The sequence below is a fragment of the Agelaius tricolor genome, unplaced genomic scaffold (assembly GCF_023055355.1).
Source record: "Agelaius tricolor isolate 1412-34295 unplaced genomic scaffold, bAgeTri1.0.p SCAF_19, whole genome shotgun sequence".
Lineage (NCBI taxonomy): Eukaryota > Metazoa > Chordata > Aves > Passeriformes > Icteridae > Agelaius > Agelaius tricolor.
In genome coordinates, this window is record NW_027269279.1 from 5,177,708 (window position 1) to 5,190,562 (window position 12,855).

General features: G+C 46.7%; 1 protein-coding gene across 4 annotated transcripts in view; it reads left to right on the forward strand.

The window, feature by feature from the left end:
- INTS1 (integrator complex subunit 1) overlaps positions 1–12,855 on the forward strand; it is a 28,852-nt gene that overhangs the window by 6,276 nt on the left and 9,721 nt on the right. For 3 of the 4 annotated variants that reach the window (XM_071443967.1, XM_071443969.1, XM_071443970.1), the window contains 20 exons: positions 650–727; positions 1,233–1,390; positions 2,556–2,652; positions 3,062–3,153; positions 3,480–3,540; positions 3,918–4,115; positions 4,397–4,526; positions 4,733–4,912; positions 5,004–5,153; positions 5,711–5,890; positions 6,078–6,182; positions 7,012–7,179; positions 7,487–7,598; positions 7,922–8,083; positions 8,823–8,969; positions 9,365–9,463; positions 9,837–9,961; positions 10,659–10,973; positions 11,645–11,804; positions 12,419–12,559. In XM_071443967.1, coding sequence (XP_071300068.1) covers positions 650–727; positions 1,233–1,390; positions 2,556–2,652; positions 3,062–3,153; positions 3,480–3,540; positions 3,918–4,115; positions 4,397–4,526; positions 4,733–4,912; positions 5,004–5,153; positions 5,711–5,890; positions 6,078–6,182; positions 7,012–7,179; positions 7,487–7,598; positions 7,922–8,083; positions 8,823–8,969; positions 9,365–9,463; positions 9,837–9,961; positions 10,659–10,973; positions 11,645–11,804; positions 12,419–12,559 — 2,858 coding nt within the window. The remainder of the gene's footprint in view (positions 1–649; positions 728–1,232; positions 1,391–2,555; positions 2,653–3,061; positions 3,154–3,479; positions 3,541–3,917; positions 4,116–4,396; positions 4,527–4,732; positions 4,913–5,003; positions 5,154–5,710; positions 5,891–6,077; positions 6,183–7,011; positions 7,180–7,486; positions 7,599–7,921; positions 8,084–8,822; positions 8,970–9,364; positions 9,464–9,836; positions 9,962–10,658; positions 10,974–11,644; positions 11,805–12,418; positions 12,560–12,855) is intronic. The other variant, XM_071443968.1, reaches the window with a different exon arrangement.

The window sequence follows — 12,855 nt, forward strand, 5'->3', positions numbered from 1 at the left end:
AGTCCCTTCCCCAGCACTGATATATGATGAAAAGCCAGGTATACACCAGGGTTTGGTTAGATTTCTCTCCCATTTTCAGACAGGGAGCAGAAACAATTTTAGCAGGGACTCTCTCCCTCTCTGAAACTCCTTCAGATGCATTCAGAAATATATGATAATGGAAAATATTTCTGATTTATGTGATAATGGAAAATATTTCTGATTTATATTATTTGGGTCCACTCAGTAGGGGATTTTTAGCTATCTGACCAAACAAATTCCCTGTGGAGTCCTTGTTGTTTTTTTGTTTGATGTATTTTTTAAGGCTCTGTGGCTGAAGGTTCCACAGATTGTTCTGTCTTCTGGAGGACAGGTGGTATTCTGGGGTCTTGACACACACAAGGCATTATTGAGACAGTTCAAGCCAGAATTACTAGTAAGCAAGACAGGTTACTGAAAGTATAAAAGCCCAGATCCCATGTTGATTACATAGTCCTCTCTGTTCTGATCATGTTGTTACTGTTGCTAGACTCAGTTATCTGATGGGGCTCCTTCATGTGCAGGTGGGGCTCCTTCATGTTAAGCTTTAGCACGATTTGAGGGAGATGGGACTGTTGTATGTATTCTTAAGCCTCACAGATGGTGTTTACTGTCCTCTTCATCTCTACAGCCTCCACAAGGTGCTCTTCACAGAGCAGCCAGAAACCTACTACAAATGGGACAACTGGCCCCCCGAGAGTGACCGCAAGTGAGTGCGTGCCCTTCCTATGGTGGGTGCAGGTGGGGAGCTGCTCCAGCTGGAGGCAGAGGAATGGGTGTTTTCTGGCCATCCTTATATAGCTCTGTGTTGGAAAGGCTTGGAACTGTGCTCAGATTTTCTTCATCTGTTACACTGCCATAAAACTGGGGGGTGTTGTTCCACTCTCCATCTGTTCCTCTTCCTCCTTCATTCCTGTTCCCTGTGCCAAGCTGTTCTGTATCTTGACACTGTAGTTGTAAGGAGAGCAGCCCCACAGTGTGTGGGTAACTGGGGTAAGGTTAGGGAGCTCAGACTCAAGGAGGCTGAAGCATAGAGGTTCAAGGCACTGCAAGGGACCCTCAGATAATAATTTGTTTCAAATAGTTGCATTTGGAGCTGGAGATCCAGGGAAAGAAGCTGTGATGTATCTTCTGCTCAGATACGTTGTAAGGTCTGTGGAGGGTTCCAGGAGGCTGCTGTGCAAGGTGTGATTGATGCCTGGTGTCTCCTGCAGCTTCTTCCTGCGGCTGTGCTCGGAGGTGCCCATCCTGGAGGACACGCTGATGCGCATCCTGGTGATCGGGCTGTCGCGGGACCTGCCCCTGGGCCCCGCCGATGCCATGGAGCTCGCCGACCACTTGGTGAAGAGGGCTGCAGCTGTGCAAGCAGATGGTGAGGCTGCACAAGCTCCCACCAGCAAGTGCTGGCTTCTGTCTCCACGTCCTCCTATTGCCACCCAGGGCTGAGACAGCTCCTGCCACCTACCAAAGAGCCTTTGCATCACTTAAAGCATATTTTAGTCGTGATGGCTAAACATTTGGCTCAAAGCCAGCAGTTGCTTTCTCACTAGAGGAGCTTCTTATTTTTTCTTACTGTTTCTCTCTGTTACTAATTTTGTATCGTGGAGTGTTTGGGAAATTATTGGTTGTGTGGAGAATGAAGGAATGTGAACAACCACCCAGAGTTTTGAGTCAGCGTTTTAAAATTCAATTTAGTCCTTTGTACGTACTGTAAAATGAAATTTGTAGGCTATGCAAAAATGGAAGGATTGGAAGTTAAATTAATTAACCAATTGTGTGCTCTTCTCAAGTCCATTATTGGGACACTTACAGAATAGCAGTTATAAAAGCAATCTTTACTCTAACTCCTTTTATGAATTCATTTAGCATTTGTCTAAATTCCTGCGTTGCTGGTAAATACATCCATTCAGCTGAGCTGTATGTGTTTGTGGCAGAATTGAGGGTGTTGTCAGGGTTTGATTCTAAAGCATCTTACACGCTCTTAGTGCTGACTGGTTAATGGCAAAGAGTGATGTTGAAGTGCTCAGTGCTTATGGAAGGATCTAGACTTTCCTTGCTTTGTTGCTGTTCAGTATGTTTCCAGCCTCTCATATAGGATTTTATATCCTGCACCATTTCATATACTGGAAGACTCAGAATTAGAGTGAACCTGAAAACTTGCAACAAAGTTGAAATGCATTTTTAGTTCCTCCAAGCCCCAGAAGTTCTGAGCAGATTTGTTGCTTACCTGAAGGAGTGTATCCAAGTTCTGAAAAAGTTACAAGTATCATATGGGATGCATTTGGGAAAAAAAGTACCCTTAAGAATTTAAACCAGATTGCTGCTGAAAAGCTCTATATCCTTATATATTGACTTATAGGATTTTTTAAGTGTTGTTGCTCTTTAAATGTTGATTTTTAGTTTTTGTAATATCACAAGAGCAAGCCCACAATAACATAGTTGCTTGAAGTAAAATTTTTTTACATTGTGCTGCTTTTCTTGAAGGACTTTCAGGCAGGTAGACAGGTCAATAACTTGCTCAGTCTTTTCTTCTCCAGATGTTGAGGTCCTGAGGGTAGAAAGAATCCAGCTGATCGATGCAGTCTTAAATCTGTGCACTTATCACCATCCAGAGAATATCCAGCTACCTCCAGGGTAAGACTTATCATATAGATAATCTTGCTGTGATCTAGCTCACTTTCACCTTGTGACTAACATTCCCAGCTCACAGATTTTAAGATGCTTTTCTCTATTAAAATTTGCAATAATAAAATGACAAAGATTAACAGGATCATGTTCAGATGGGTATTTCTCTAGAGCAATCAAGACCCAAGTCGTGGAATGTACTTTGGTCTGCAAACACTGACCTTTCTGCCCTAGAAATCTTCAGCTGAATCCTGCTTTCCCTTCTGAAAGGATTTTTGTGTGTGTGTGTGGGTGTCTCTTTGTTGAGAAAAGAACTGGCATGACTGAATCTAACAGGGCATGATGAAGGAGAAAAGCAGACTTGGGATGAGCTAAGGAACCAAACTTGACCACTTATCTCTCTTGGTGGCTTTTGCAGGTACCAGCCTCCAAATCTAGCTATTTCTACTCTCTACTGGAAAGCCTGGCCTCTTCTGCTAGTAGTGGCTGCATTCAATCCTGAAAATATTGGTGAGTTTGGACATTTCTCAGGATGCCAGTTCTGCTGTAAAAATTGGCCAAGGGGTTTTCTGCAGAAGTCTGGTTGCTTGTGTGCAAGGCCTGTGCTGGATTGGTGAGGTAACTGCACTTAAATAACTGTATCCCCTGTGGGTGAAAAATGTGTGCAGGTGGGATTTGGACCAGCATGTGGCTGGAGTTGCCTTGTTTGTGCTCTTAAGTGTTATGAGCTGTTCTCAAGTGAGCTTGTGTTTCCCCACCTTGCAATGTGTTAGGGTATATATAAAGGCTCTATTTTTTTCCTGTGTTCCTTATTGTTCTTCTGTTCTCTGCTGCAGGTCTGGCTGCATGGGAGGAGTACCCCTCTCTAAAGATGCTCATGGAAATGGTCATGACCAAGTTAGTATGGTTAAATCCCTATGTATGTCAAACAGACCACTGAAAACACACATTTCTGAATTAAGTTTGTGCCATGCAACTCCTTCCTTTCCAGTGGGACTTGTGTAAAATAAACTGGCATCAACACTGCAGTTGGAGTGGGAAAAGTGCTTTCCCTTGACAAGAATATTATAAGCAAGGGAGTAAAGCTGAGAAAAGGGATGGGGGGATGACTGCTGTGCCTTGCTGAGAAGGTCTCAGTCTCCTGGCTCCACTGAGAAGCTACTTGGTTTTTTCTATGTTGTCTATCAGAGCTGAGGTTCTGTGTTCTTTGTGACTGTTCATGAATTTTGAATAGAACAAGATAACCATTTCTTTTTTAAAACTTTTTTTCTCAGTAATTATTCCTATCCTCAATGTACCTTGACGGATGAGGAGACACGCACAGAGATGATTAATCGTGAACTTCAAATCTCCCAGAGAGAAAAACAGGAGATTCTTGCATTTGAGGGTCATCTGGCAGCTGCATCCACAAAACAAACAATTACAGAAAGCAGCAGCCTCTTGCTGTCCCAGCTGACAAGTCTGGACCCTCAGTAAGTAGCCTTCTGCATTCTAGTACCATTATGAAATCCTAGTTAACAGCACTAGCAGGAAACCCTGCTCCCCCACAGGGTGCTTGATGTGGGGAAGAAGAACCCTGTGGTGTGGTAGCCCATGGGATCACATAGTCACAGAATGGTTTTGGTTGGAAGATCATCTGGTTCCAACCTTCCTGCCACCTTCCTCTAAACCCCTTATGCACTACAGAACTGACTGATCCTCCTCACATCACAGTGGGGATCTATCAGCCTGGAACTTGCTGTTTCTGTGGCAGGGGCCCCCCTCGCAGACCTCCACCACATGTCCTGGAGCAGGTGAAAAGCCTGAACCAGTCTCTTCGCTTGGGCCACCTTCTGTGTCGCAGTCGCCATCCTGACTTTCTGCTCAACATCATCCAGAGACAGGTGGGCTGTGGTGGGACTGGATCCTTTGCCTCTGAAACTTGAACAGAGTGAGGGGCAAAAGGAAGCTGAGTGAGATTTAGGGGAAGGTGGTTTGCTGCTCAGGAATTAAATGATCAGTGTCCTTCTATGATCTATGTTCTATGATTTATGTTCTATCTGATCTATGCTCTATGTTCTGCTGACCTTGTTACTCTCATCCTTCCCAGGCCTCATCACAGTCAATGCCATGGCTGGCAGACCTGGTTCAGTCCAGTGAGGGCTCCTTGGATGTCCTGCCTGTGCAGTGTCTTTGTGAATTCCTGCTTCATGATGCTGCTGATGAGTCGACCTCAGGTGAAGAAGAAGAGGAGGGTGAGAGTAAGGACCAGCGTGCCAAGAAACGCCAGGTGAGCATTCTTTTGGGGATCCCTTCTGTTACCTACTTTCTGTGCATCCCAGATTTGATTTCACTGAACAGACCAACTTATCACTCCACAGAGACAACAGAAACAAAGGCAGTTGCTTGGACGTTTGCAAGACTTGCTGTTGGGACCCAAAGCAGATGAGCAGACAACCTGTGAGGTGCTTGACTACTTCCTGCGGCGCCTGAGCTCCTCCCAGGTGGCTTCCAGGGTCCTGGCCATGAAGGTGAGCAGAATGGAAATCATCTTGACTAGGGTCTGTCTGAAGCCCAGGGCAGAGCCCTAGGTTAGCTTGAGTCCAGAGCCAGCACAGTGAAACTGTTCCATGTCATCCTCCTCCAGTGACTTGTCTCAATCTCCAAACCCCATCAAATACACTTCTGCTCCCTGCTGCTCAGAAGTTATTGTTCAACAGCTAAGTTGTACTGAAGATAGAGCTGGATTTTACTGTGTTTCCTGTGGAGTTCAGGTGTAGGCTCAGGAGATTGTGTGCCATGTGGAGTAATTGGCAGAGGCCGTTGTTTCTGAGTGAGTGCCTGGTGCTCTGGAGCATAGACAAGGCAAAAAGAATTGCAGGAAGCCTCACAAAGATCATGCTCAGACTGAAACTTCAAGCAGGTTATCTGTCAAGAAAACACATGATATGAGATGAAACCTGTTGTGTGTGCTGCATTTGGATTGTTCTGTGGTGTTTGAAGCATGTTTCTGTTACATTCACCAGAATGAACCTAGCAGTCCAGCTGTGGCTTCAAATGCAGCAGCTGTATGTGTGTGACCTTGCAGGGCCTGTCCTTGGTGCTGTCGGAAGGAGGGATGCGTGATGGGGAGGAGAAGGATCACCCCATGGAAGAAGATTCTGGTGATTCTGAGCTGCTGCAGGGATATCAGTGGCTGCTGAGAGACCTCCCAAGGCTGCCACTGTTTGACAGTGTGAGAGCCACGACAGCTCTGGCCTTGCAGCAGGTGGGTGCAAGCAGCTGAAGGGAGGAGTGTCAGGCTTGTTCTTTTGCTGCTAGTGCTGAAACAGATCTAAACAAACTGGATCTGGCTGTGATATTGGCATGTTTGTGTGATTGCACAAGAATTTTGCTTATGCTGGTGCTTGTTTTCATTAAATCCTGATTTCTAATGAAAAGAATTCTCATTCCAGGCCATCCACATGGAGACAGATCCCCAGACCATCAGTGCTTACCTGGTGTACCTCTCCCAGCATGCCCCAGTGGAGGAGCAGGGACAGCACAATGACCTTGCTCTGGTGAGAGGAGGGATTGTGTAGGGGACACATGGCATGTTCCAGGAGAGTGGTAGGCATGGGACTTGCTGTACCACCAGGATGAGTTTTGGGGAGTGTGTTACTCCGATAACTGCATGTTTGTGTCTGTGCATGGGTTGAAAGGCAAACCTGTGTCTTTGGTTTATATAATGAAATGGTAATCAGAGCAATAACCTCTGGTGCAGCAGCCCATCAGCTGGAATGGGGGATGCAAGAGTGGGTAGTGTTTTGATGGCAATCCCACCACCTGGCAGTGTTTCATAAATAAGCAGGTGCTAAATCTGCAGTCATATGTGTTTGGGGAGAGAATGGGAAGTCAGGAACTTCAGTGGTGGGATATGTACTCCCCTATAACCAAAACTAGATTTCTGGGTTGATTTGTTTGTATGAGTTTTTTAATTTTTAGAAAAGCTTTTGGTGATTTTTTTCAATAATGATTTTTTTTCTTTTTTTTCTCCCTGGGTGCTTTTTTATTGCTTTTAAGACTCATGTGGTGATATTGCCTCTGTTTGGATACACAGAGGAGATTGAATGATAAGTGTCAGGAGATTTTTTTCTTTGGAATAAAGCTATGTAAAGGCTTATTTTGTAATGGGGTGCATCAGAATCCATCTGTGCTCCACTCAGGCACTCTAAGATGCATGCAAAGCACCAGCCTTTTCCCTCCTGTGTCAGTTCCTGACTCCACAAGGTGATCTCCAGAGCGGTGTGTATGGGGCTGATGATGGGAACTGGAGAGCATGATGCAGTGAAACAGTGGGGCCTGGCTGTGCTTTGCAGTCAGCACCTCCTGGATGTTTTGTCCCTGCAGGATGTTGCCCGACTGATCGTGGAGCGCTCCACCATCATGTCCCACCTGTTCTCCAAGCTGTCCTACAGTGCTGAGTCAGATGCAGTGCTCGTGGCTCTGCTCTCCATCTTCTCGCGCTACATCAAGCGCATGCGGCAGAGCAAGGAGGGCGAGGAGGTGTACAGCTGGGTGAGTGCCTCCTGCCCTGCCCCACAGCTCACAGGCACTGGCAGCTTAGCAGGAGCCCTTAATGGGTTACTCAATTTGAATAAACCAAGTCCAGCTCAAGAATTCCCTGATCTGAAAATAATTGGATTGTGACATAGTATCAGAGCCAAACCTGTGTGTTTGTAAAATGCCTTTTTAACTTTACCCCAAGTATCTTTTGGCCGCTGTTGGAGATGTTGGGAACTATGGTCTGACTAAATTTGTCCATTCTCATGTTCTCCTTTCTCTCCCCAATTTGCTCATCCTGTCTTATCCTGCTTTTTTCCAGTCAGAGTCCCAGGATCAGGTGTTCCTTCGTTGGACTAGTGGGGAAACAGCCACCATGCATATCCTTGTGGTCCATGCCATGGTTATTCTCCTGACATTGGGGCCACCTCAAGGTCAGTGAAGTATGCTCAGATATTTTTGGGGGGTAATGATCAATACAGAATGGCTTTTCTCTATTTGCTGTCTCCTAACAGGTCAGACTGGTGTTAACCCTATTCACAGGCTTGACCCTTGCAGTACATGTTTGTAGCTGTAAGATTTATCAGAATATTGCTGCAAAGAGTGAAGGATTTGCAGGCTGATTTATTTTTCTTTTTGCTTTCTGCAGACAGCAGGAAATGCCAAAACAATGGTGTGTTCTGGTATATTGACAGAGAGGGGCAGGGCGTTCTAGCTGCTTGTGAACATGAGAAATAATTTTTTATCCACTCTTAAGCAGGGGATGGTGATTTTTACACCTTACTGGATATATGGTTCCCTGAGAAAAAGCCCCTCCCTACTGCTTTTCTGGTGGACACCTCCGAGGAGGCCCTGCTGCTCCCCGACTGGCTGAAGCTGCGCATGATCCGCTCCGAGGTCCCGCGCCTCGTGGATGCAGGTGAGCCTGGGCCAGGTCTGTTGGTGTTTCAAACCCTGCTGAAAGGAAAGGGAGAGGCCTCCTTGCTCAAGTGTGCCCAGCCATCCTGTTTGGATGCCTTTGGATGTACCCATGTTACTTTTAAAGTAGGAGAGTGAGTCTGAATGGATATTCCCCTTTCTGTGTATTTTAAAGGAATGGGAGGCTCTGAATTGAGGTCCTATCTCTTTTACAACAATTCAATTCAAGCTATGCAATCACCAGACAATAGGCACAGCGCTGTGGAAAGCTGTGCCTAAAGGATGTAAGTTAAACCTCTGGTTATTCTGGTCCTTGTACCACTCATCAGTGCTCTCTTTCTTCTTGGTATTCAGAGCTTTCATCCCATTTTACTAATTAAATGACAGCTGTCTATAGCCAGTGATTGAATTATTCAATAATTCCTGCCTGCAGCCGTCAAGAGATAGGGTGGAAGTTATTTTTTAATACAAATGATTGCATTACTGAAGTTCTAATAAAATTAAACAGAAGATCAGATTAGCCAGTGAGTGAATTAACTGGAAGATGCAATAAGGCAGCAATGATTTGCAGAGGAAAGAAAATATAGTAGGCAGCTGTCAGACTTCTGGCTTTAGGCTCTCTGCAGCTCTGTCATTAATGTGTCACTCTTGGTCCAGACAAAAGCATAAAGATCAGGTAATAAAGATGGCCTTCCATGGACAGTTCAGAGGTCTGAGGAATCAGTGTTTGTCTCTTGCAGCCCTGCAGGACCTGGAGCCACAGCAGCTGCTTCTCTTTGTTCAGTCTTTTGGAATCCCAGTTTCCAGCATGAGCAAACTTCTGCAGTACCTGGATCAGGCAGTATCTCATGATCCACAGACGCTGGAGCAGAACATCATGGACAAAAGTAAGAGCTGCAGATGAGGCTGACTAGGCATTTAACATTTTCTTGAACTGTTTCCATGAGTATCTCCTGTGACTTCCTTGGAAAAATCCAAGCTAGTTCAGCAAACTTTGTGCACAGGCTGCTTTGGCAGCTTGTTGTCACTGTAGACACCTGGGTGGCCCTTGGCTGTATTTCCCAAAATAGAGGAGGATTTTTTTGGATTGGAATGTACAGAGTCAAAAAGTACTTTGGAGGTTACTTTGTAAAAGAAACAAAGCTTTCAAGGCATCATGTTTACAAAGTCTGTGGGAACAGCAGATTCTCTTGTCTGTGAGGGCTGTACAAACAGCCAATTCTGTCCTGTTTTAATGAAGAAGGCAAGATGATGATGTGTTCTTATTTCCTCCTTTTTTCAGACTACATGGCTCATCTTGTGGAGGTTCAACATGAGAGAGGAGCAACAGGAGGCCAGACTTTCCATTCCCTGCTTACTGCCTCCTTACCAGCCCGCCGAGGTACTGCCCAGGATAGCCTAAATATCAAAGTCATCTTCCAAACTTCCCTCCTTTGTTGCTGTTGAGAGGAACAGGCAGAGATGTCTTAAAAAGCAGGCATGTTGTAATAAACCAGCAAGCTACAGTTAGACACAAGTGCTTTGCTAGAGTTTTTTTGCTTCTGGCAAAGAGAGACATTCCAGTATTTTTGGAGTTTATTACAGTGAGTTTTTCTGAGTCATATGGAAAAGTAGGTCTTGCTTGGAATTAAGTGAAAAGCTGCTGAATTTCTCAGTAGTTAGAGACCGTGAAGCTGAAGGTGATCTGGTGTTGGGGCTCCAGATGCTATCTACCATAACAGCACTTCCTTTTTTTCCTTTTATTCCTCTTGCAGACAGCGCTGAGGCTGCAAGGTCAAAATCTAGTCCTGAAAACTCCCAAAGTCAGAGTCGGATCCGGGCCTTGAGCCAGGTCCATGTGCTGGGCCCAGAAGATGATCTGGCAGGCATCTTGCTGCAGGTACTGTCATAACCTCCAGCTGAGTAGCTACTTCCCTGCAGCAGCTTCACAAAATCCATTTCTCTTATACCTGCATCTTGTGACTACTTATCCTGCAGTGTTTGCAGGCAATAAATATGGAAACCCTGATGCAATGAGGCTGTGCCATTACAGCCTGGTGGAGTTGGTACTGGCAGGAATTTTCTCTTGTCGTTGGAACGTGATGTGGCTTTTGATCATGCCTGGTATTGTCAGTACCTACTAGCATGTTGCTGTCTCTGCACCTTGTTTGTTCTGTGCATAGTGCCTTTCCTCTCAGCAGTGGATGCAGGATTTGTGAAATGCTCACAGGGCCCTGGCAGCAAAGCTGTGTGCAAACAGCATTTGTACTCTGGCTTGTCTGCTTACAGAGCTTCCCTCCCTCCATTGACTCCAGAAGGAGCCTACAGAGAATTAATTGGCCAAGTCAGTTGTTGGTGTTTGGGTAGTAGGATTCCCCTGCAGTGTCAGTGTGGATAATCGTGTTGGGGTTGCAGAGATGCTGCTTATGTTCGTGTGCCAGGCACTAGAATATAGAAAAAGCTGTAGCAGAAGGTTCCCATTAGCCTACAATCAGTATAACTGTACAAGGTAAATCACTCCTCAGCCTCGGGGTGTTCATGGTACAGCAATCCTTTCATTGTCTGTCATAAATGTACTCCCTGTTGTATCTCCCCAGCTTTTCCCACTGACCCCGGACCCGCGGTGGCAGAACTCCAGCCTGCGGCCGCTGGCCCTGGCGCTGCAGCAGTCACTGGGGCAGGAGCTGGCCCACATCCGCCAAGGGGCTGTGCCAGAGAGTGGGGTCACAGCCAGTGGGGTCACAAGCAGTGGAGTCACAGCCAGTGGGGTCACGGCCAGCGGGGTCACAGGGCGGCTGCTGCAGGCCGTGGCTGCGCTGCTCAACTCCGCGCACGGCGGCGCCCTGGTCATGGCCATGCACCGCCACCACTTCATCTCCTGCCCGCTCATGCGCCAGCTCTACCAGTACCACGTGAGTGCCTTGGGAGCAGTTCATACAGAGGGGTGAGGGAGAAACAGAGAATCTGTTTGGGAGCATTTCATACAGAGGGGTGAGGGAGAAACAGAGAATCTGTTTGGGAGCATTTCATACAGAGGGGTGAGGGAGAAACAGGAAATCTGTTTAGGAGCATTTCATAAAGAGTGGTGAGGGAGAAATGGGAAATCTGCAGGGCATCTGCTCTGCTGTGTGCACACTTTGTAATGCTCAGCTCAGGTTGCCTGGCCATGGACAGCTGGATGCAGGCTGGTGGGACTAGGCTGGCACTGCTGAGATTACCTGCAGAGTTAGTGTACCTTACCTAGCCTGGTAACTGGTTTTTGGATTTATAGCTGTAGGTCTCTGCTGGCTTTGGGATCTGTAGTATTCTGTAGCATTTGTCGTGTCTTGCAAGCCAGGGCATTTGCAGACCATTTGAGAGCAGAAGTCTAATTCATAGAGTCATAAAATGGTTTGGGTTGGAAGGGACCTTAAAGATCAAGGCTCCAATTCCCCTGCCTTGGGCAGGGGCACCTTTCACTAGACCAGGTTGCTCCAAGCCCATCCTACCTGGCTTTGAACACTTTCAGGGATGGGGAGTCCAGAACCTCTGGGCAACCTCTGCCAGTGCCTCACCACCCTAACTGTAAAGAATTTCTTCCCAGCGCGCCGTGCCACAGGACACTGCCTTCTCCTCGCTCTTCTTTAAAGTGCTCATGCAGATGCTACAGTGGCTGGAGAACCCTGCCGTGGAAGATGGTCCCCTGCGAGCTCAGCTGAAGGCCTTTGCTGTGCAATACTCCTCAAGGCACAGGATCAGTGATGGTACTGGCACTGGGCAGCTTATGGGGCTCAGAGGGGGCAAAGTGGGGCAAGAAAGAGACAAAACTGCACCTGGAGCAGGAAGTGTCACGGGCAGCCTTTTAGATAGGTGTCATAAGGAGTTACAAAAGTAGCACATTGTGCTGCAGAAGCTCTTTGAGGCTGTGAACCAAGTGCCTTAGCTCTGGGGGCTTGCAGTAGACACCTGGTAGCATCTCACCAAGCACAGCAGATCTCTCTAGGAAAACTTAAAATTTCTCAGGCCAGGAATTATGTGTGAGCTATAGTTTTGGTAGATGAGCATGCAGGAATGCCTCTGGAGCAAGGTCACATCATGACTTACAGAGTTGTTTATCATCTGCCATCCCTTGGGAGCAGGAGTCTAACCAAGAGCTTGGCCATGGAAGTGGGTTTGTGGTTACAGAGCTTCTTCCTAGCCACATGTCCCAGCATGCAGGAGAGCTGTCAAGGGTTGTGGTGGCCATAAATGGCAGTAGAATGTGTATTTATATGTTTGAGTAGTCGTGCCCTGGAGCCACATGGGGAATCTGGAGAAGGGAAGTCTGATGTGGGGGCTGGCTTGTCCCTGTGATGCCAGTGCTGTGATTTTGTTACAGTTAGAGGTGGCTTCCTGCACCTCACAGAAGCTCTTTCTTTCCGTCGTGACCCGGACTTGATCAGCTCCACGGTCTGTGCCATCATTGCAACCCTGAAATCAGGAGAGAAGTGTAATGTGGAGCCAGAGCTCATCAGCAAAGGTATGGATGTCCCTTCTGCTCTCCTTCTTTGTATCATCAGCTTGAACTTCCAGCCCAGCAAGGCAGTGCCTAGTGTGCAGGCTGTGGGAATCTGCCTTCTCCTGGATCAGAAAATGTGAACTGATCTAAGCTTGACCCTGTCCTGTATCACCTCCTTTCCCCCACTGTATGTGGCTTTATAAACTGTGATCTGGGGCTCAGATTAAGTCTCTGAGCAAACTGTTGGTTTCCACTAGCAAAAAGAAATGGAAGCCTACTATCCCAAATAAAAATGGCTTCCCTCTTCCCCACTGAGC